Source organism: Haliotis rufescens, unplaced genomic scaffold, assembly GCF_023055435.1.
Source record: "Haliotis rufescens isolate VD_foot unplaced genomic scaffold, xgHalRufe1.0.p SCAF_10, whole genome shotgun sequence".
In the NCBI taxonomy this organism is placed as follows: Eukaryota; Metazoa; Mollusca; class Gastropoda; order Lepetellida; family Haliotidae; genus Haliotis; species Haliotis rufescens.
The window spans coordinates 25,564,415-25,588,550 of NW_025963780.1; the positions used below are offsets into that span (position 1 = coordinate 25,564,415).

At 43.6% G+C, this 24,136-nt stretch overlaps 2 protein-coding genes across 2 annotated transcripts; both read left to right on the forward strand.

The window, feature by feature from the left end:
- The first annotated feature begins 3,461 nt into the window (after positions 1-3,461).
- On the forward strand, positions 3,462-6,824 carry LOC124117125 (calmodulin-like protein 5). The gene is made up of 3 exons (XM_046478862.2): positions 3,462-3,920; positions 4,723-4,826; positions 6,215-6,824. Exons 1-3 carry the CDS (start codon positions 3,765-3,767, stop codon positions 6,777-6,779), a joined length of 825 nt encoding a protein of 274 aa, XP_046334818.2. The 5' UTR covers positions 3,462-3,764; the 3' UTR covers positions 6,780-6,824.
- Positions 6,825-9,695: 2,871 nt separating this feature from the next.
- On the forward strand, positions 9,696-19,763 carry LOC124117127 (troponin C, skeletal muscle-like). Its single transcript, XM_046478863.2, has 4 exons — positions 9,696-9,880; positions 16,528-16,629; positions 18,076-18,176; positions 19,425-19,763. The coding sequence occupies exons 1-4, from the start codon at positions 9,827-9,829 to the stop codon at positions 19,681-19,683; spliced, it is 516 nt and encodes a 171-aa protein (XP_046334819.2). The 5' UTR covers positions 9,696-9,826; the 3' UTR covers positions 19,684-19,763.
- Positions 19,764-24,136: the final 4,373 nt, after the last annotated feature.

Genomic DNA, 24,136 nt, shown 5'->3' on the forward strand with positions numbered 1-24,136 from the left:
GAAATATACCCGGGTGAAATACCTATAAGCGATTTACATGGAGATCGTGCCAGCTGAAGACAGTAGTCATTATAAACAAAACTCAGTCATTATAAACAAAACTCGGGGCTTGTCCAGGGTTTGAAGTGCTAGACTTCGTAATAATGTGCCTAATTAGGGGTAAGCGGTTGAAATTAGAGTGAGTGAAAGATTTGTAGATTATTGTTCTCATTAACTCGTGGGCCCGTGAAAATCCGGGGTAGAATAGGTCTTCAGCAACCCATGCTTGCCTTAAAAGGCGTCTATGCTTGTCGTAAGAGGCGACTAACGTGATCGGGTGGTCAGGCTCGATGACTTGGTTGATGCATGTCATCGATCCCAATGGAGTGGATCGATGCTCATGATGTCAATCACTGGATTGTCTGGTCCAGACTCGATTATTTACAGACCGCCGTCATATAGCTGGAATATTGCTGAGTGCGGCGTTAAACAACAAACAAACAAACAAACATTAACTCGTGGTTAAAATTATTATTACAATGACATTTATTTGTAGCATGACTGTGTTCATTAGACTTTCTCATGTTATGTTTTATCTAATTACACCCTGTCAACAACGTATTTACTGTATCAAATGTTATATTTGGGGTAACACTTTCTTAGTTAAGTACAGATTTTGGGGGTTGAGTCTGTGCACGAGAATCTGTACTTTATTGAGAAAGTGTTATCCCAAATAGAACTTTTGTTACATTTGACCACTTTCTGAATGGCACTGTGTATTTATAGCTTTCGTTCATGGGAGCCGTGCCAATTTACACTGGTCAGAGTGTTCTAGACTACCAGTTGTCGGACTTTCATTTTTATGGAAGCCTCGGTGGCTGAGTGTGTGAGGTCGCTGTCTTGCGTGCTTGCAATTAGGTGCCTCACTATGGCAGTGTGGGTTCGGATCCCGGACGGGACTCAACCCCCAAAAGTACGAGAATCTGTACCCCAGAAGTGTTATCCCAAATGCAACATTTGTTACATTTGACAACTTTCGAAATGACACTGTGTACTTTTTCTAAAAGTCAAACAATAAACTTATTTTGGTGAGCCTCCTGTTGATCAAGGGAGATAGTTCTATGGATATACGGGGCGGTGGGGTAGCCTAGTAGTTAAAGCGTTCGTTCGTCAAGCCGAAGACCCGGGTTCGTTTCCCGACATGGTCACAGTGTGTGAAGCCCATTTCCGGTGTCCCCAACCCGTGATATTGCTGGAATATTGCCAAAAACGGCGTTAAACCATACTTTCTCACTCACTCAGATGGACCGGATTGGTAAAGCTCATTTTCTATGGAAAAACAACTTCTTTATTGCAATGAATGCGTTGTTTCATGATCACTTGTTTGATGCTGGTGTTAGTATCTACACCGAAACGTCGTAATCATTGCAATAAAGAACTTGCATATCCATAGAATTATCTTCCTTGTCCATCATACCAATTTCTAAATGCCACCTGAAGAAGCACTATGTGGGTAGATATAAAATGATAACATTATCACGTTGGCGGTACTGATGATTGACTCATACTCAAATGAAAGGAACGCTGAAGGAGTCACCTCAGACTCGGCCACAAAAAGCACTACGACAAGGTTTGTCCATCTTGCAATCAACCTGAATCCATTCTTCACTTGTTATTTGAATGTCAAGACCACGCCCCAGCCTGGGCTCACTTAAAACAAGAATTGCAGCTAGATCCGCTATCTGCCGTAGATCTAAAGACAAGAGATGCAATAGGAAGGCCAAACTAACTCTATTTCTGAGAGATGGCCAGCTACTGAAGCGTGTATACACAGCGGCCAAAGACATGCTATCAATTTCTAAAAACCAGAAATCAAAGCAGATCAGTGCGAAAATAGAAATCTTACCAATACAATAACAGAAATGTTATCAATACTAGAACTCCCATTAGGTATATATACCTACTCATACACATGAGTCCCAAGGATGGGGCGGGTCAACCGAAACTGCTGAGGCAAAGTCAACATTTGGTATGGCTTGGTCTCGCAAAGTAGAATATATTACGTCACAGAGAGGAACTCAATGTCTCTGTTTATTCTCACAGTTTTGAAATGAGATCACAAACAATAAGATAGAGAGTAATGAGGTATGTTATAATCTACCTTGGGGCACGGGTGGCCCAGTCGTCTAATGCGCCGCGATTCGCTGTTCTGAGTTGCGTCCCTTGGGAACGCAAGAAACATATGATTGTTGTTGCGAATACCGGTTCGCCCCGATTATGTTTCTAGGTTTGTCAGCACCATACCCGTGCTCGTGGGTTTCACAGAAGTGGTAAACGTTTGAGACCTGCATCACTTCGGGCTTCCCCAACACATTAAGCTGATACGCCGTGATATAACTGGAATACTGTTGAAAGCGGCGTTAAACCCAACTCACCCACTCACTATAATCTACCTGGGTTGTTCCATTACCTATCTCGGGTTACAGGTGGCCATGTTGTTGTGTTAAGCTGTTTCACAAGTGGCTGTCTAACAAATGGGGGGATGCCATGTTATCCCATGTTATGACCTTCACACGGAATTTTCACAACTCTTTACTTACTGACACTTTCATGGAGATTGACATCTTCCCAAGGCAAAAGCGACCACTAGCCTTTTTATCAAAGGCTTGTTTCCACCCTTGCCACATCAAGCCCACTTTCCTGTGCTGAATATGATTGGACTATCACACATATCGATAGTCCAATCAGATAACGTTTCACAAAATCAACATCCACGTCTGGTACACCTCGTATGAAAGTGATTTACCGTGCCTGTCTTTGTTGACACGAATATGTCTCTATCATCTTTTAAACCCCCCCCCCCCCCAAACGATTGCCTATGTTTTTGTGTCAGGGATGAAATCGCGAATGTTTTCATTATTTGATCGACTAGGTTGTCGCCTATGGTCGTCGCCATCTTTGTGAAGCTATATGTGATAAGAACAGCGATCTGATTGGATATCGCGTTTTTCATTACAAGGCGCACAAATCGTGATCTACGCGAGGTAGCGCCAGGGCCGAGACAAGAAAAGTGGCAAGGGTAGAAACTAGGCTTTGATATATGCTAGTGGACACGATTGCCTCAAGAAGATGGGAGAATTTAGAATGGCGGGTGCTAACGGGATAACAGGACATGCCTACCCTTTTCGCGAACACCTGGTGTCATCACTAATTTCAGTGATCCATTCATATAATAGTATCATTATTTTGCATTTTTCGTCCTAAGAAATCTGATTATTCTTTATTCGTTTTGAAGTATTAAAAATTATTAGAACAACACGTGAAACAGCAGGCCAGTTTCGCGAGATGCGAGATGCGATTTACTCTTCCCAGAACCCGCCATCCCAGTTCCTGTGTTTGTTGACAAGCATACGTAAATGTTGACATTCACACGCAGTCCTGGATGACAGGAAATCAGCCCTCGTGTGTGTCTGTATATATATCAAACTACAGTTCCGCAGTGTCACAGTCAGAGATAGACGATACACACATCCTTGCTGGCTTGAGGTCTCACTCCGTTGGGACACGATCAGAGATAGACGATACACAAGTCCTTGCTGGCTAGAGGTCTCGCTAAGAAGGGACACGATCAGAGATAGACGATACACAGGTCCTTGCTGGCTTGAGATCTCACTCCGTTGGGACACGATCAGAGATAGACGATACACAAGTCCTTGCTGGCTAGAGGTCTCGGTCCGAAGGGATACGATCAAAAATAGACGATACACCAGTCGCGGACTCCAGCCATGGCGCACCTGTCCCACGAGGAGAAGATGCAGTACACGAGCGTCTTCCTGCAGCTCGATGAAGAGTTGGGTAATGGGGAGGGGGCGCTGGACATCAAGGCGTTTGAGAAGTACCTGTTCATGTGTGGATACCGAATCTCTAAAGAAAGAGTTGCTGTGAGTAGCAGGGCTATATATTCACATTCCACCGTCTGGTTGAAAAATATAACTTGTATGACTCATTTTCTACCAATGTTTTTGTTAGTTTGTTGGTTAACGCCGCATTCAGCAGTATTCCAGCTATATGACGGCGGTCTGTATATAATCAAATCTGGACCAGACTATCCATTAATTGACGTCATGAGCATCGATCTACGCAATTGGAATACGATGACATGCATCAAATAAGTTAGCGAGTCTGACCACCCGATCACTTTTAGTCGCTTTCTTACGGCAAGCATGGGTTGCTGAAGACCAATTCTAACACGGATCTTCGCGAGTCAAACAATAAGTAGGTGTTCTTGGAGGTCGTTTCGTCGTGTCAGATGGACCGTGGCGGTCGGGTAGCCTAGTGGTTAAAGCGTTCGCTTGTCACGCCGAACACCCGGGTTCGATTCCCGACATGGGTACAATGTGTTAAGCCCATTTCTGGTGTCCCCCGCCGTGATATTGCTGGAATATTGCTAAAAGCGGCGTAAAACCATACTCACTCACTAACTCAGATGGACCGGATCGGTTTAGCTCATTCTACAGACGAGAAATATATGACTTTTACGTAAGTCAAAGCGTGGTTATTTTATGAGTTCGGGAACTTTAAACAACTTTACGGTTTATTGATGTTGACAAAAGTCGAACCCAGACAGTCTACATAACGGGCGAACACCCGAACCACTGAACTATTACTTCTCCAAATCAGTTTCAATACTTATGAGTGTATATAATTTTCGTTCCGGTCAAATCCTACATTTGTTGTTACCAGGAAGTGTTCTGCCGTGCGGACATAGACGGGAACTGGAAGATCACACTAGACGAGTTCCTGGCACGGCTGCCACACCTCGCCCCACAAGGATCACCGGAGGCCAGGTACTAAACACTTGAAGCGCCAGGGCAATGAATCCAAGACTCGATGAGATACTCCGTTGTCAGAGACCGACTTAACCCCTCAACATCAACATACTCTGCCATTCCCTGACTTAAAAATGAAGGTCATGAAGTTCCTGGTTAGAACTGGTCTTCCGCAACACATGCTTGTCTCCCTCCGTGAAGATCCTGATCTTCCGAAACCCATGCTTATCTCCCTCCGTGAAGATCCTGGTCTTCCGCAACCCATGCTTGTCTCCCTCCGTGAAGATCCTGGTCTTCCGAAACTCATGCTTGTCTCCCTCCGTGAAGATCCTGGTCTTCCGCAACCCATGCTTGTCTCCCTCCGTGAAAAATCCTGGTCTTCCGAAACCCATGCTTGTCTCCCTCCGTGAAAAATCCTGGTCTTCCGAAACCCATGCTTGTCTCCCTCCGTGAAGATCCTGATCTTCCGAAACCCATGCTTGTCTCCCTCCGTGAAGATCCTGATCTTCCGAAACACATGCTTGTCTCCCTCCGTGAAGATCCTGGTCTTCCGAAACTCATGCTTGTCTCCCTCCGTGAAGATCCTGGTCTTCCGAAACCCATGCTTGTCTCCCCCCGAAAGGTTCCGGGTTAGATTAGGTCTTGAGCAAACAAAGCTTGTCTCACCCCGAAAGAATACGGGTTTGAATAGGTCTTCAGCAATCCATGCTTGTCTCACCCCGAAAGGATCCAGGTTAGAATAGGTCTTCAGCAATCCATGCTTGTCTCACCCCGAAAGAATCCGGGTTAGAATAGGTCTTGAGCAATCCATGCTTGTCTCACCCCAAAAGAATCCGGGTTAGAATAGGTCTCCAGCAACCCATGCTTGTCTCACCCCGAAAGAATCCGCGTTAGAACTGGTCTTCAGCAACCCATGCTTGTCTCACCCTATAAAGATCCGCGTTAGAATAGGTCTTGAGCTACCCATGTTTGTCTCCCCCCGAAAGGATCCGCGTTAGAACTGGTCTTCAGCAACCCATGCTTGTCGTAAGAGGCGACTAGTGGATAGGGCGGGTCAACCTAGCTGACTTGGTTGATGCATGACATCGTGTCCCATTTGTTTGGATGAATGCTCATAATATCAGTCACTGGTTTGTCTGGCCCATTTAATTCCAACTTGTGTAATGAGCAGTTTGGTGTATCAGAGTGAGCGAGTGAGTATTGTTTTACGGCGCTTTTGAAATATTCCAGATATGGGCGTCCCACATTGTGCCCATGTGGGGAATCAAACTCATCACTGACGTGACAAGCGAACACTTTATCCACTAGGTTACCTCACAGCACGCAATGACACATAGAATCCAAAATTTGTCATATCTGTAAAGCCGGTCTCGTATGTTTGTTCAAACCTTTGAATAACTTTGCAGGGCAGCCGTTATTCGGCGGAGGTTTGAGAATAGCGACCTCAACCACGATGGCTTCCTGACGTTTGACGAGCTAACTGTGCTGATGGGCGGCATCCAAGACGACCAAGAAGCACTGAAGGAGCTTGTCAAGTGCATACTTGACAAATGGGACGAAGACGGCGATGGTAAAATCAATTTTGAAGAATTTCTGACGCTGTATCTTGAGTCGGATCTGGAGGAAGATGACTTTTCTGATGTTGACGCTTTTGCAGCAGAAGGAGGGGAAGAGGGGGAGGCGAACACCGGGGGCGGAGATGAGAGGGGCGAAGAGGAACACGCAGAGCTGAAACAGGACCCAGAAGAACCCACAGAGGAAGATCCCGAGAAGCCAAAGGATGTCAGTACAGCTGAAGAGGAAGAACCTGAGAAGTCAAAAGATGTCAGTACAAGTAAAAATGTGAAGGACAAGCAGGAAGAAAAGAAGAGTTGTGGTGGAGAGAGGAAGGACGCTGAAAGAAAGGGCAAGGTCGGGGGAGCTGTTAGTGTCAAGGATATGGCGGCGAGGTTGGAGAAAATGTCAGGGTGAAGACTCTAGAATAGATTGATGGTTTGACACTTACAGATGTTGTTACTCTGCAAAGGTGTTAAAGAACAAAGACTTTGTATATATCATGGTCAGTATGACCCAGTTAGGTTGTTCTTGGATAAAAAAAAAATAAATTAATAAATTTTTGTTGAATATACCAGAGTTATTTTTTCTTATGAATCAGTCAACAGAACCCTTATCGAGTCAGTAAAAAAGCGTGAAAGTGAGTGAGTGCGTGAGAGAGCGGGTGAGTGAGTGCGTGCGTTGGTGGGAGGGTGAGTGTGTGTGTGTGTGTGTGTGTGTTGGGGGGTGGGGTGGGGGGGTGGGGGGGGGGGGGGGTGTTGTTGAGTGAGTATGTGTAGGTTCTTGAGTGAGAGAGTGAGTGTGTGGGTGAGTGTGTGTGTGTGTGTGTGTGTGTGTGGGGGGGGGGGGGGGGGGTGTTGTTGAGTGAGTGAGTGGGTGGGTGGGTGAGTGTGTGTGTGTGTGTAGGTTGTTGAGTGAAGGGGACTGAGAGTGCGTGTAGGTTGTTGAGTGAGTGAGTGAGTGAGTGAGTGAGTGAGCCTCCGTGGTCTAGTGGTAGAGCGTCCGCCCGGAGAGCGGAAGGTCCGGGGTTCGATCCCCGGCCGCGTCATTCCAAAAGGCGTTAAAAGATGGTACTTGTTGTTACCATGTCTGGCGCTCGGCATTAAGAGGCTAAAACAAGGACTGGTCGGCTCGGAGTCAGTATACTGTGTCTTAATGGGGTATTCATGTTAAACTGCGGCATGGTATCTCAGTGAGCTAGCACTATAAATCGGCATCAGTCCAGACTAGTACAAGCAGCCACACAAACACACACACGTACATGCACGTCGCTATAAAAGTGCAATAATCTTGTACGCGACGTTAAACCCCATTTCACGTCACCTTGTCGATAGTTCTTGAAGACGTCAATGTTTACATGTTAGAAGAACATATACTGAACAATCAATAAGAGATCATGAATATTTCGGGGGATATTGCCTTGTTGCGTAGAGTGAGCACACAATTTCGTAAAAAGAATCCTATCCGAAATAATGTTGACACAATAAATGACAATATGATCATGCGCACTCATGAGTGAATGATTGAGTTTAATTACGCAGCTTTTACCAATATTCCAGTAACATAATGGCTTTACACAATGTCACAATGCGGGGGATCGAACCCGGTCGGTCGTCGAGATGAGCGAACGCTTAAGCAACAAGGCTACTCCACTACCGCCATCAGTAATCTGTCTTCTTCTTTTATACGAATACTCTAAAAAGTTAATTATATGGTAAATGTATGGTGGTCGAGATGGGACATTGTTTTTGCGCCTTCAATTTCGGCCGCGATAAAGCGATAACACGAGACGAAAAAGCGATAGCACAAGACGAGAAAGCGGTAACACGAGATGAGAAAACGGTCACACGAGACGAGAATGCGGTAACACGAGATGAGAAAGCGGTAAAACAAGACGAGAAAGCGGTCACACGAGACGAGAAAGCGGTAACACGAGACGAGATGTATGGTGGTCGAGATGGGACATCGTTTTTGCGCCTTCAATTTCGGCCGCGATAAAGCGATAAAACGAGACGAGAAAGCGATAGCACGAGACTAGAAAGCGGTAAAACAAGACGAGAAAGCGGTCACACGAGACGAGAAAGCGGTAACACGAGACGAGAAAGCGGTAACACGAGACGAGATGTATGGTGGTCGAGATGGGACATCGTTTTTGCGCCTTCAATTTCGGAAGCGTCAAAGCGATAACACGAGATGAGAAAGCGATAGCACGAGACGAGAAAGCGATAACACGAGACGAGAAAGCGATAACACGAGACGAGAAAGCGGTAACACGAGATGAGAAAGCGATAACACTTTATGAGAAAGCGATAACACGAGACGAGAAAGCGGTCACACGAGACGAGACTATTGTTAATCAGTCATAATTGATGGTTTTGCATGGGGCGCGTTAGGCATAGAACTAGTAACTCCCATGAAAGGGGTAAATAAGTTTCGCAAAAAAATGTGTATGTGAATCTTGTTAACATACTTCAATACAAGAAAGTAAACACATGCGTGTATACAAAAGAAACGACATAGCATTCTGTATCTATCTAACAAATTTATCTACAACAAAATGTTAAAAGATTCTAGGCATACAAGGCAAAATGGCAATGCAAATTATAGGCATGGATCACTGAAAATCAGCAAAATCCTTTATAATGTACGGCATTATGGGAAACATCGCTTTCTCCCTGTATCGCTTTCTCGCTCTGTCGCTTTCTCGCCTCGTGTTGTGGCTATCTCGTTTCGTGCTATCGCTTTCTCGTCTCGTGTTGTCGCTATCTCGTCTCGTGCTATCGCTTTCTCGTCACGTGTTATAGCTTTTTCGTCTCGTGCTATCGCTTTCTCGTCTCGTGCTACCGCTTTCTCGTCTCGTGCTACCGCTTTCTCGCCTCGTGCTATCGCTTTCTCGTCTCGTGCTTTCGCTTTCTCGCCTCGTGTTATCGCTTTCTCGCGACGGTAATTGAAGGCGACAATGCGATGTCCCTTCTCGGCCACCATATTAAAGAGGTAATGTCAATTAATTTGGTTTAAAGGACAAACATTATGCGGGACGAAAACGAAGTATTTACTCACAAATCCTATACGGATAAATACAAGAAGACATTAACAAGACGTTAAATAACACAAATAAATGAGAGATGTCAAACTGCTAGGAGTAACTCCCTATATGTCTCGAGTTAGTTATTTCATTACAGAAAATTCCCTTGAAACTGTAAACTCCTAGTGCTGTGTTTAATGAAGCTGTATTACCCCCACACACGATATTATTGTACAATCCGGCGGCACGCGGACCGGAAGTAAAGTCAGAGGCCAACAGATGCAGGAAGTCAGCGCTTCAACAGTCACGTGATCCAGTCCTACGCATCACGATATTTTAGTGGACGTTGGAGCTGATGTTCACACGCATATTTTATAAGATTTATAAAAAGCAGTTGAGACGTGCGATGTCACTGTAAAAGTAGCAGTACTTGCGTGCAATGGCGACCCTATCTCGTCAGGAGGTGAAACTATACACGGAGTTCTTCCACCAGGTAAGCGTATTAATGATCGACATCTTTAAAAGGGGCTTGTGGCCTCTGTGATTATTAAGGATATAAATTACGACGTTTTGACTGATTTATTTTCTTTGGGTGATATTTCAGGAACGTTAAATTCAAAAACAAATCAACGTTTGCAGATTGTTGTCTGACGCATTGCACATTTAAATATCCCGATACATATTAAATTGTATGATATTCATCATGGGCGGATACAGCTTCTTTGAAAAGGGGGGTGCACAATTAAGATCTATGTATTGTCTATGGTGGTAATTTATACAGAAATAAAGATTTTTTTCGAAATAAAAAGGGGGGGGGGGGGGGGGGGGGGGGGGAGGGGAAGCGGGGCACCCCCCTCTGTATCCGCCCATGTTCATTTACCTATTTATAACTAGATGGTGCGTTTTGTGAAAATCATGGTACGTTTAGTCAGACTTATAACATACCAACACTACTCGTTATACAAATAAAAGCGGCAAAAGCACTTTCCATGTTCATAAGAAATCTCTTCTAAAAGCTGAGTCGACTCTACGATTACAACTATATCTTGAACTTGTGTTTACGAATCACTATCACATATTTATGATCCCAGGGGTTCGCGTCACAAACACACGCAAAGGCAAGTCAATTGTTCACCTGAAAAACATGGAGACGTATGGTACAAGTCACAGTAAGGACTTGCTTTGGAATTCATTTTATACTGATGCGACAAATTTGGAAAAGTCCTTCACATGTATATCATAAAATAAAACTTTTTGAAAGTTTTACTGAGTCCTTGAATGTTGTAACCTTGATCGAAGAACTTAAATAAAACTTTTGAGCATGAGTCGTATGGCGCTCTTCGTCGAAAGAGCATGGTCGATTGTACCTCAAAAGCTGTGAAATGTAGACATTGAAAGCTGTAGCTACTGGAATATTGCTCGACATAGAGGGAAAGTTGACTGTTGTAAAGTTGAAGTCATCCCTCTTGTCATACAGTCTTGCGGAGAGTTTGTTAGGTCTCTCTTAATCCATACGTGGATCTAAAAATGATTTGTTTGGTTGGTTTGTTTAACGCCACACTCAGCAATATTCCAGCTAGGTGACGACGGTCTGTAAGTAATCGAGTCTGGACCAGACAATCCAGTGATTGACGTCATGCGCATCGATCCAGGCAATTGGGATACGATGACATGCATCAACCAAGTCATCGAGCCTGACCACCGATCCCGTTAGTCGCCTCTTACAGTTGTAGGCGAAGGTCATAGTGAAGGTGAAACAGCCACCTTCCTGGTGGACACTTGAAACCACTCTCAGTGGAAACATGAATTTCAAGTATGTGGTTTTACAGAAAGTTTTATACATTCTGGATTCAGCAAACATTCTCAAATTCATATGGTTTCTCCCAAAACACGACGCGGGACAATGCCAGCCGGATGTCCGCCATTCACCCGTGCATCCGTCGTCCGTCGCTTATCAGTTACAGGGAACATTCCTTGAAATTCGTTTCAATAATTTTGCATAAACTGTGATACGGTACTGTAAACTATATATATTTGCGATTTCAAACGGCGCACAATTCAGTTACTGCATATTTTCAATGTATCGCCACATTGTATATGTTGATTTTGTAACATTAATCAGGTTAATATTCACTGAAAGGTGAATCAGTACGAAGACCCAAACATTTCAGTATTGCAAGAAGCAGCAGTATGTGTCTTGATTCTCATCCAGATCTCAGGGTTGACTTAAGGACTTTTTTATTCTTCCATTATGATGTTTCGATAAAGATACTGATACAATCATCAACCAAGTGATCTGTAACTGGGAAGGGCAAGATATCGTAGCAAAAGATACACCAACAAATAGATTAACTAAAATATCAAACAGCAATACAAGTTGTACCTCACACAACCGAGCAGAGTAGGGGTATAACTAACTTATACATCCGAGCAGAGTAGGGGTATAACTAACTTACACATCCGAGCAGAGTAGGGGTATAACTAACTTACACATCCGAGCAGAGTAGGGGCATAACTAACTTACACATCCGAGCAGAGTAGGGGCATAACTAACTAATACATCCGAGCAGAGTAGGGGTATAACTAACTTACACAACCGAGCAGAGTAGGGGTATAACTAACTTACACATCCGAGCAGAGTAGGGGTATAACTAACTTACACATCCGAGCAGAGTAGGGGCATAACTAACTTACACAACCGAGCAGAGTAGGGGCATAACTAACTTACACATCCGAGCAGAGTAGGGGTATAACTAACTTACACATCCGAGCAGAGTAGGGGCATAACTAACTTACACATCCGAGCAGAGTAGGGGCATAACTAACTTACACATCCGAGCAGAGTAGGGGTATAACTAACTTACACATCCGAGCAGAGTAGGGGCATAACTAACTTACACATCCGAGCAGAGTAGGGGTATAACTAACTTACACAACCGAGCAGAGTAGGGGTATAACTAACTTACACATCCGAGCAGAGTAGGGGTATAACTAACTTACACATCCGAGCAGAGTAGGGGCATAACTAACTTATACATCCGAGCAGAGTAGGGGTATAACTAACTTACACATCCGAGCAGAATAGGGGCATAACTAACTTATACATCCGAGCAGAGTAGGGGTATAACTAACTTACACATCCGAGCAGAGTAGGGGTATAACTAACTTACACATCCGAGCAGAGTAGGGGCATAACTAATTTACACAACCGAGCAGAGTAGGGGTATAACTAATTTACACATCCGAGCAGAGTAGGGGCATAACTAACTTACACATCCGAGCAGAGTAGGGGCATAACTAACTTACACAACCGAGCAGAGTAGGGGTATAACTAACTTACACATCCGAGCAGAGTAGGGGCATAACTAACTTACACATCCGAGCAGAGTAGGGGCATAACTAACTTACCCATCCGAGCAGAGTAGGGGCATAACTAACTTATACATCCGAGCAGAGTAGGGGTATAACTAACTTACACATTCGAGCAGAGTAGGGGCATAACTAACTTACACAACCGAGCAGAGTAGGGGCATAACTAACTTACACAACCGAGCAGAGTAGGGGTATAACTAACTTACACATCCGAGCAGAAAATGGATATTCCTGAAGTATACACCCGAGGAGAGTATGGATATTCCTGAAGTATACACCCGAGAAGAGTATGGATATACCTAAAGTATTCACCCGAGGAGAGTATGGATATACCTGAAGTATACTACCGAGGAGAGTATGGATATTCCTTGAGTATGCTACCGAGGAGAGTATGTATATTCCTGAAGTATGCTATCGAGGAGAGTATGGATATACCTGAAGTTTACACCCAAGGAGAGTATGGATATACCTGAAGTATACACCAAAGAAGAGTATGGATATACCTGGAGTATACACCCGAGGAGAGAATGGATTTACCGGAAGTATACACACGAGGAGAGTATGGATATACCTATAGTTTACACCCGAGGAGAGTATGGATATACCTGAAGTATACACCCGAGGAGAGTATAGATATACCTGAAGTATGCCGCCGAGGAGAGTATGGATATTCCTGAAGTATGCTTTCGAGGAGAGTATGGATTTTCCTGAAGTATGCTTTCGAGGAGAGTATGGATATTCCTGAAGTATACACCCGAGGAGAGTATGGATATGCCTGAAGTATACACCCGAGGAGAGTATGGATATACCTATAGTTTACACCCGAGGAGAGTATGGATTTACCTGAAGTATACACACGAGGAGAGTATGGATATTCCTGAAGTATACACCCGAGGAGAGTATGGATATACCTGAAGTATACACCCGAGCAGAGTATGGATAGTCCTGAAGTATGCTACCGAGGAGAGTAAGGATAGTCCTGAAGTATGCTACCGAGGAGTGTAAGGATATTCCTGAAGTATGCTACCGAGGAGAGTATGGATATTCCTGAAGTGTACTACCTAGGAGAGTATGGATATACCTGAAGTATACAACCAGGAAGAGTATGGATATTCCTGAAGTATACTACCTAGGAGAGTATGGGTATAACTAAAGTATACTACCTTGGATAGTATGGGTATAACCTAAGTATACTACCGAGGAGAGTATGTGTATATCTAAAGTATACTATCTAGGAGTGTATGGGTATACCAGAAGTATAGTAACAGGGAGAGTATGGGTATAACTGAAGTATACTAACAGGGAGAGTATTGGTATAACTGAGGTATACTACCAGGGAGAGTATGGGTATAACTGAAATATACTACCTGGGAGAGTTTAGGTATAACTGAATTATACTACCAGGGGGAGTTTGGGTATAACTGAAATATACTACCTAGGAGTGTATGGATATAACTGAAGTATACTACCAGGGAGAGTATGGGTATAACTGAAGCATACTACCTAGGATATAATATGTGTAACTGAAGTATACTACCAGGGAGAGTATGGGTATAACTGAAGTATACTACCTAGGAGAGTATGGGCATAACTGAAGCATACTACCTAGGAGAGTATGGGTATAACTGAAGTATACTGCCAGGGAGAGTATGTGTAACTGAAATATACTAACAAGGAGAGTATGGGTATAACTGAAGTATACTACCAGGGAGCGTATGAGTATAACTGAAGCATGCTACCTAGGAGAGTATGGGTATAATTGAAGTATTCTACCTAGGAGAGTATGTGTATAACTGAAGTATACTACCAGGAGAGTTTAGGTATAACTGAAGTATACTACCAGGGAGAGTTTGGGTATAACTGAAATATACTACCTAGGAGAGCATGGGTATAACTGAAGTATACTACCATTGAGAGTATGGGTATAACTGAAGCATACTATGTAGGAGAATATTGGTATAATTGAAGTATTCTACCTAGGAGAGTATGGGTATAACTGAAGTATACTACCAGGGTGAGTTTAGGTATAAGTGAAGTATACTACCAGGGAGAGTATGGGTATAACTGAAGCATACTACCTAGGAGAGTATGGGTATAACTGAAGCATACTACCTAGGAGAGTATGGGTATAACTGAAGTATACTACCAGGGAGAGTTTAGGTATAACTGAAGTATACTACCAGGGAGAGTTTGGGTATAACTGAAATATACTACCTAGGAGAGTATGGGTATAACTGAAGCATACTACCTAGGAGAGTATGGGTATAACTGAAGTATACTACCTAGGAGAGTATTGGTATAACTGAAGTATACCACCAAGGAGAGTTTAACCGAAGTATACTATAAGGGAGAGTATGGGTATAACTGAAGTATACTACCTAGGAGAGTATGGTAATAACTGAAGTATACCACCAGGGAGAGTGTAACTGAAGTATACTATAAGGGAGAGTATAGGTATAACTGAAGAATACTACAAAGGAGAATATGGGTAAAACTGAAGTATACTACAAAGGAGAGTATGGGTATAACTGAAGCATACTACCTAGGAGAGTATGGGTATAACTGAAGTATTCTACCTAGGAGAGTATGTGTATAACTGAAGTATACTACCAGGAGAGTTTAGGTATAACTGAAGTATACTACAAGGGAGAGTTTGGGTATAACTGAAATATACTACCTAGGAGAGTATGGGTATAACTGAAGTATACTACCAGGGAGAGTATGGGTATAACTGAAGCATACTATCTAGGAGAGTATGGGTATAATTGAAGTATTCTACCTAGGAGAGTATGGGTATAACTGAAGTATACTACCAGGGAGAGTATGGGTATAACTGAAGCATACTATCTAGGAGAGTATGGGTATAATTGAAGTATTCTACCTAGGGGAGTATGTGTATAACTGAAGTATACTACCTAGGAGAGTTTAGGTATAACTGAAGTATACTACCAGGGAGAGTTTGGGTATAACTGAAATATACTACCTAGGGGAGTATGGGTATAACTGAAGTATACTACCAGGGAGAGTATGGGTATAACTGAAGCATACTATGTAGGAGAGTATGGGTATAATTGAAGTATTCTACCTAGGAGAGTATGGGTATAACTGAAGTATACTACTAGGGTGAGTTTAGGTATAACTGAAGTATACTACCAGGGAGAGTATGGGTATAACTGAAGCATACTACCTAGGAGAGTATGGGTATAACTGAAGCATACTTCCTAGGAGAGTATGGGTATAACTGAAGTATACTACCAGGGAGAGTTTAGGTATAACTGAAGTATACTACCAGGGAGAGTTTGGGTATAACTGAAATATACTACCTAGGAGAGTATGGGTATAACTGAAGTATACTACCTATGAGAGTATGGGTATAACTGAAGCATACTATCTAGGAGAGTATGGGTATAACTGAAGTATACTACCTAGGAGAGTATGGGTATAACAGAAGTATACCACCAGGGAGAGTGTAACCGAAGTATACTACAAAGGAGAATATGGGTATAACTGAAGTATACTACAAAGGAGAGTATGGGTATAACTGAAGTATACTACCTAGAAGAGTATGCGTATAAGTGAAGAAAAGTACCCAGGAGAGTATAATTAAACTAGTATGTACTAGCTAACTGGAACTGTTGACACATAATGCTTGCATACTTACACACATTTGATACTGATCACGCGATGACACATCATTAAGTAGTCCACAAGTATGTCTGCCATGCTGGCCATCTTGCCTCTCAGTAAGAGCGGTATGTGATGTTGCAGGTAGATGAGACTGACGGTGATGGGAGCGGCTGTCTGTCCTTGGAAAACTGCGAGAAGCTGCTAGACAAATGTGGCCATAGACTTCCTAAAGACGTCATACAGGTAATGCCTGGTCAGTCACGATGGTGTGAGGTGAAACGGGGTTCAGTTATACTGACATGGCCTTGTACTGGTCCGGAATAAGGCCAGGTTTTTAATTGATGATGATGATGTTGTTGGAGATTTAACGAGCGCTTCCGGAGGTGCCGATTTCGCACTCGGGGTTTATAGTGGTAGCCCAGTGAGATACCATGCTGCAGTTTCACCAGACAATCCAGTGAGTGATATTGTGAACATCGAGTCACACCGGCGGTGTACGATGCCACTCAATCAACCAAGTCACCGGGACTGACCACCCGATCCACTAAGTCACCTCACACGACCTGCAGCGGTTGCTTGGGACTCCAATTCTAACCGGGATCAGTACTATCAGTTCTGTATCGTGCGTCCCCAGCAGTGGTGGTCCGAAATGTAGGGTGTCCGGATTAACAGGGTCTGGTCTAACTGAAATCTATCGATATTCATATTATAAAAAAATGGAGAGAACAATATGACAAGACAGAGAGAAAAACTTAGTGTTTCAATACATGGCCATCAAACGTCAAACGTGCTACAGTCGTCCAGAGTAATTCTTAATCCTACTCCAAATATAACAGTGGAGAAATGGTTTGAACATTTCATAATCTGTTGAACTGTAACTCTGGTCAACCAATATGGGGAAATTCTGATTCAGATAAAAGTGATAATTGATTTGAACTAAATGATCCTTTCACAGAGTGAGTGAGTGAGTATGGTTTTACGCCGCTTTTAGCAATATTCCAGCAATATCACGTCGAGGATACCAGAGTAAGTGAGTGAGTTGGGTTTAACGCCGCTTTTAACAGTATTCCAGTCATATCGCGGCGTGTCAGCTTAATGTGGGAGGAAAGCCCGAAGTGATGCAGGTCTCAGACGTTTACCAATTCGGTGAGACCCACGAGCAGGGATATGGTGCTGACAAACCTAGAAACATAATCGGGGCGAACCGGGATTCGAACCCACAATCATAGGTTTCTGGCGTGTCCAAGGGACGCAACTCTGTGCAGCGAATCGCGGCGCCTTAGACGTACTGGGCCACCCGTGCCCTGTTATTTCCTCTGGGAGAAATCCGGATCTTGGCATCGTACTGAAGCGTCGGTGCCCCCGACGGAAGTTCAAAGGCCGAGGTCACTGTCCGGCTGTGCATACAGAACCTGGTTACGTAGGTAGTTTGAGCTGATGACCGTTAACCTTGTGTCGTGGCAATCGTAATTGCCTCTGTGTATTTAGAACGGGTCAGCTGTATATTAGAAATGTTTCGAATTATCTTATATTAGAAAAAATCGAGACTTCTGTTGCATTATTGCGCTGAACGATGTCACTCACTCACTCATATGCCCTTTGATTATTTTGGGTGCATTTGTCTCCGTTGTTTGTATGCGTCCTGTGGAATTGAATGTTTAATGAAATGGATCATGATTCCTATTTCAGGCTTTCGTCAGTCACGACGAAGACGGGAGTTGGAAACTGACCCTGGAAGAGTTCCTGGCCGCCATATCGGGGGCGGTGCCACCCGACTCAGCTCATTCAAAGTAAATGTGCTTATAGTGAGTGAATGAGTGAGTATGATTTTACGCCGCTTTTAGCAATATTCTAGCAATATCACGGCAGGGGACACCAGAAATGGGCTTCACACATTGTACCCATGTCGGGATCGAATCAAACCCGGGTCTACGGCGAGACGAGCGAACGCTTTAACAAGGCTAGTTTCAAATATTTGGTTAGGAATTGGTATATTTGTGTTCTACTCATTAGGTTATATAATTCTATGCATAATAGTGTAGTTGATTTGCGTGCATGTTTGTGCTGGTGCGAAACCCTTTTGAATCATATTCAATTGTTGTGTGTTGTATCTGTGTTTTAAGGCTGTATGTGCGTGCTTTTCGTGTGTGTGCGTGTGTGCGTGCGTGTGTGTGTGTGTGTGTGTGTTTTCTGTGTATGTGTGCTTTGTGTGTGTATGTGTGTTTTGTGTTTGTGTGTGTTGTGTGTGTTGTGTTTGAGTGTGTGTTTTTTATGTATGGGACCGTCTTCGTGGTCTAGTGGTAGAGCGTCCGCCCGGAGAGCGGAAGGCCCGGGGTTCGATCCCCGACCGCGTCATACCAAAAGACGTTAAAAGATGGTACTTGTTGTTACCCTGTCTGGCGCTCGGCATTAAGGGGCTAAAACAAGGACTGGTCTGCTCGGAGTCAGTATACTGTGTCTGAATGGGGTATTCATGTTAAACTGCGGCATGGTATCTCAGTGAGCTAGCACTATAAATCGGCATCAGTCCGGGCTAGTACAAGCAGCCACACACACACACACACACACACGTGCATGCACTTCGCTATATAAGTGCAATAATCTTGGACGCGCCGTTAAACCCCATTTCACCTCACCTTTTTGTGTATGTGTGCTTTGTGTGTGTATGTGTTTTGTGTTTGTGTGTGTTGTGTTTGAGTGTGTGTGTTTGTGTGTATGTGTGTATGTATGTATGTATGTATGTATGTATGTATGTATGTATGTATGTATGTATGATTATTTTATGAGTGAGTGAGTGTGTGAGTATATTATGCTAAGAGCACAATGTGGAACAGTAATATATAACAATATATTCAGTAAGCTAAGTTCAATCTTTCTATAACACTGATTCTTACCATTCTCATGGTTTCAGCACACTGCCAAGAGCACATTATTTTCTGGCCTATTTGTCTTGTCTTGATCGGTTGATTAAGCTGCACGTCGTGCAGTAAATGAAATACCGCTGAAAGCGGGATATCACTCACTTTCTGCTGTTTCAGGGCGGCTGAGTTGCGGCGATTGTTCCGGGCCTACGATAAGAACAAAGACGGGTACGTCTCGTTCTACGAGTTGAAGAACGCCATGCGTGGATCCGTGACGGAGGAGGAACTCCGGGAGTTCATCAGAGACTGGGATAAAGATGGCGACTGGAGACTGAGCTTCGAGGAGTTTATCAACATGTACGTTGCTCCGATGCCGTCTGACAACAACGACGACGTCACGGCGGCCAGTGCGGAGTCGCAACCTGCTGAAACTTAACATTATTATTATACTTTAACGATATATCATCACCTGTCGGCCGTGTGGCCTTTATGCTGAATAAAAGTAATAGAACTAAACTGAATTGTTGCCCTGTGCTCAACTGGACCCGTGATTAATAAATGTGCTCAACTGGACCCGTGATTGAAAATGTGCTGAATTTGGCTGGTATTTGATACCGGGCCGGTGAATGATAAATGTGCTGAACTGGGTCGGTGAATGAGAAATGTTTTCAACTTGGCCGGTGATTGATGAATGTGCTGAACTTGGCCGGTGATTGATAAATTTGCACAACTGGGACGTGATTGAAAATATGCTGAATTTGGCTGGTATTTGATAAATGTGCTCAACTGGGCCGGTGAATGATAAATGTGCTCAACTGGGCCGGTGAATGATAAATGTGCTCAACTGGGTCGGCGAATGATAAATGTGCTGAACTAGGTCGGTGAATGATAAATGTGCTTGACTCGGCCGATGATTGAAAATGTGCTGAACTTGGACGGTGAATGATAAATGTGCTCAACTGGGTCGGTGAATGATAAATGTGCTGAACTGGGTCGATGAATGATAAATGTGTTCAACTGGGGTATTGTATAACCCGTGTCGCCAAATATCGCACGTGCGAAAGGCACAGACAACATTTTTCTTTTTCAACATTTTTTTTTTGAATACGAGTACGGTTATCGAAACAATGTTGCTTAAACGTGAGGTGCCCAGCTTTGATCAGTCTATTTCCACGATAAAAACATTTGTCTCGGTCCACGTGCTCTAACCTTATTTATTGGGCATGAAGATCAGCCTGAATGACTGAAGCTTCAGTAAAATCTCCACGTCTTGATGACAAGGTGTTCGTTATTCAATATCATCTCAGTTCACCATTTGGACAAAAAGTGAGTGAGTGAGTTTGCTTTAACGCCGCTTTTAACAGTATTCCAGTTATATCGAGGAAAGCCTGAAGTGATGCAGGTCCCAGACGTTTACCACATCGGTGAAACCCACGAGCCCAGGTATGGTGCTGACAAACCTTGAAACATAATCGGGGCGAACCGAGATTCGAACCCACAATCATAGGTTTCTGGCGTGCCCAAGGGACGCAACTCTGCCCAGCGAATCGCGGCGCCTTAGACGGCTGGGCCACCAGTGCCCCCTGAAATTATAGAAGTGAAGAAGATGGTATTTAACTGCTTTTCAAAAGCTTCCATCCTACAACTCGCCAGAATAATTAAACTCGCGACATGTTAGTTTATTCCACTGTTGGCGCCCACTTCGTTATTTCACTCTTGGCATTCCTCTTGTTTATTCCCCTTTTGGCGTCCCTGTTGTACATTCCATTATTGGCGTCTCCTTAGTTTATTCTAATATCGCTCTTCACGCCCCCTTAAGTTAATCCACTCTTGAAATCCATTCTTGACGGACAACCAGTCTTTGGTGTTAGCCATAGTGTGATCAGCAGGGCATGGAATCGATTCCAGACGTTTGGATCAGCTACCCAGCAGGTGGTCGACATGCAGGTGGTCGACAGCGTTCCTCCACACAACGGGAAGACAGGTTTCTCTTAATTGCAGCAAGACATCATCACCTCGTCACTGCCACCACACTCAGAAATGACCAGAGGAACACTAGTGGCGTTAACCTTTCCACTCAGACGGTGCGTAATCGTCTCCGATAGGCTGGTCTCTGGTGATGGAAGGCATGCATTCGTATCCCACTGGCGCAGCATCACATGAAGACACTTTTGGACAGACCGGACTTGGCTCCAGTACTTTCCACTGATGAATCGAAATACTGTCTAGACTTCATAGATAGTCGTGCCCTACTGTGGCGTAGACAAGGAGATTTCTGATTTCAGAACTCCAACGTTACAGAACATGCCCACTGTGGAATGGGTTCAGTCATGATTTGGGTTGGGATCAGTGGAGCTGCAAAAACTCATTTTCCCGAGGCAAGAGAGTTAACTGACTACAAATGTCCAGTTTCCACCCTTGCCGAACTAGACTGGAATTCCTGGGCTCGATCGTAGAGCCACCAGTGGCTATTACGAGTTATGTCCCTTTTATTTCTCTATCATATGGACCAATTATATGCTACCTCACGTATCACTTACATTTGTTTCAAACAAAATGGCGGCGCCATGTCAAGACGATCTGATCGATAATCAGTATCTATATTGTGATAAAACGGGTCTTGAAAAGATTTGGAAAATATCTCTTGACAACGAGTTGACGGTGCACATGTTTTACAAATCCTGCAGTCGACCGAAATCTGCATGACTATTTACGAACCGGATTTCGATTCCATTGCGCGATTTTGATTGGACTATGCCAAAACTCGTTAGTCCAGCCAACATCTAACTCCATAATACCAGCCAAGTTCGGCAAGGGTGGAAACTGAGCTTTTATAGTCAGTTAACTCTCTTGCCTCAGGAAGATGCAAGAACCAATCCCCGTGTCCTACAGCGGGTCAAGGTGGCAGGTGTGCTCTACAAGGATGGCATTCTGGATGTGTACGTGAGATCGTGTGCTGGTGCAATCGGACCGGACTTCATCCTCATAGACGATGACACACGACCTCGTCGCACCAGGGTGATTGATGTCTATTCAGAGCAGAAGACCATAGCAGGAGGCATCGAGTGGCCAGCCCGGTCATCAGACCTCATCCATATCGAACACGTGTGGAACTAGCTGCAGATCCCCCTCTAAGGGCGTCCTGTCCTTCCGGAAACACTACAGGAACTCGGCAATGCTCATACTGAAGAGTGGAACAACTCGATGTGAGTCACGCGGTAGTTTGTGGCAATATCAACTTGCCATGTATACCATTTCTCCATGAGCAAGCTACTGTATGCAATTTGTGTTGACCAAATGTATTTGTAACCTTGATGATGTCATGACATATTCAGAATATACGCTTATACACCGCAAACATCACCACTGTCCAGTTCTTCCTTCACAGGCTCTTCCATCAGAGTCTCCAACTGCAACATCACATATATCCAGAACTACAGCTTCAAGCGCTCCTCCTCCTCCTCGTCCCTGTCAGACACTGCTATAACATATGTTGGATGTCATGCCCTCGAAGGCATAATGAGCACCAGATACGTCATTGTCGTGAATAACTGTGACAACGATGGTAACAATGACGTCAAAGGTACCACGAGCCCAGGAAGATGCCAGATAACGTCTTCCTCAATCACGTGCACAGGCCTGACCACGTTCCAGGGCCTAGTGTCCACGTCTGCGACATCAGTGACAATCACCAACTGTTTTTATTTATATGTTGAACAAACAAAAATCAAACAACTGCACAACCAATAAGCGAAACATCTAGCAACATCTTAATAAAACAGTACGAAAACAAGTAAATTAAATTTGAAAAAATCAGTAAATTAGCTAAAATTAATCGAAAAACAATCCTAAGATATTCACAATATAATGTTAAACAGACTTCCAGAAGTCTCAGTGACCAAAATGGTGTCTGATGCAACTCCTTATTTTGACTTGTGTCATATATTCCCGTTATTTTTGCAGATGAACAATTGAATTGCCTTTGCGTGTGTTTGTGTCGGATGTCACCGGTGGGGCAGCATTTCGCGAATATATGGTTATCATCTATTTGATACTAATGCATAGACGCGTGCACATGATATAGTTGGAATTGAACAATCGACTCAACTTTTAGCGGCGATTTCTATCATTATAGAATGGGTTTTGTCGCTTTTGTTTTGTCTTTGTTATTTTTGCAGAGAGTTCTTGTTGATTATGGAAGTGGTTAATCATCAATAACATATTCTGACCCACCAATTAAGAACAAACCAAACAGCAGAGTCTCCACGGTGACGGACTCATAATGATCTGTCATAATGATCCCTATTGTCCTGCAACAAAGTATCCTTTATCCAGCGTGTATTGAAAGGTCAGTGCAAGGCACGGAGTTGGCCCATTGGTTCCGGGGCAGACAATGGTACCAGTCCTCCAAGGTTGTGGGGACCGACTAACGAGGTAATTAGTAGCCGTGCTCCGACGATGTGGATCGTTATCAGGTGACCCAAGGACCAATGCTGGAATATTGTTCACTCAGTTGTAGTAGACCAAAAACAAAACAAGTTAAACATCGCCCCTATCTATTTATTGTAGCTTTGTTTAAGATTGTCGATAACCATTTTCCCAAAACAAAACAAACATCGCCCATATCTCTTTATTGTAGCTTTGCTTAAGACTATAGATAACTATTTTCCAAGAACAAAACAAGTATAACATCGCCCATATCTATTTTTTGTATCTTTGCTTAAGATTGTCGATAACCATTTTCCCAAAACAAAGCTAGTTAAACATCGCCCATATCTATTTATTGTAGCATTGATTAAGATTGTCGATAACTATTTTCCAAAAACAAAACAAGTTAAACATCGCCCCTATCTATTTTTGGTATCTTTGCTTAAGATTGTCGATAACCA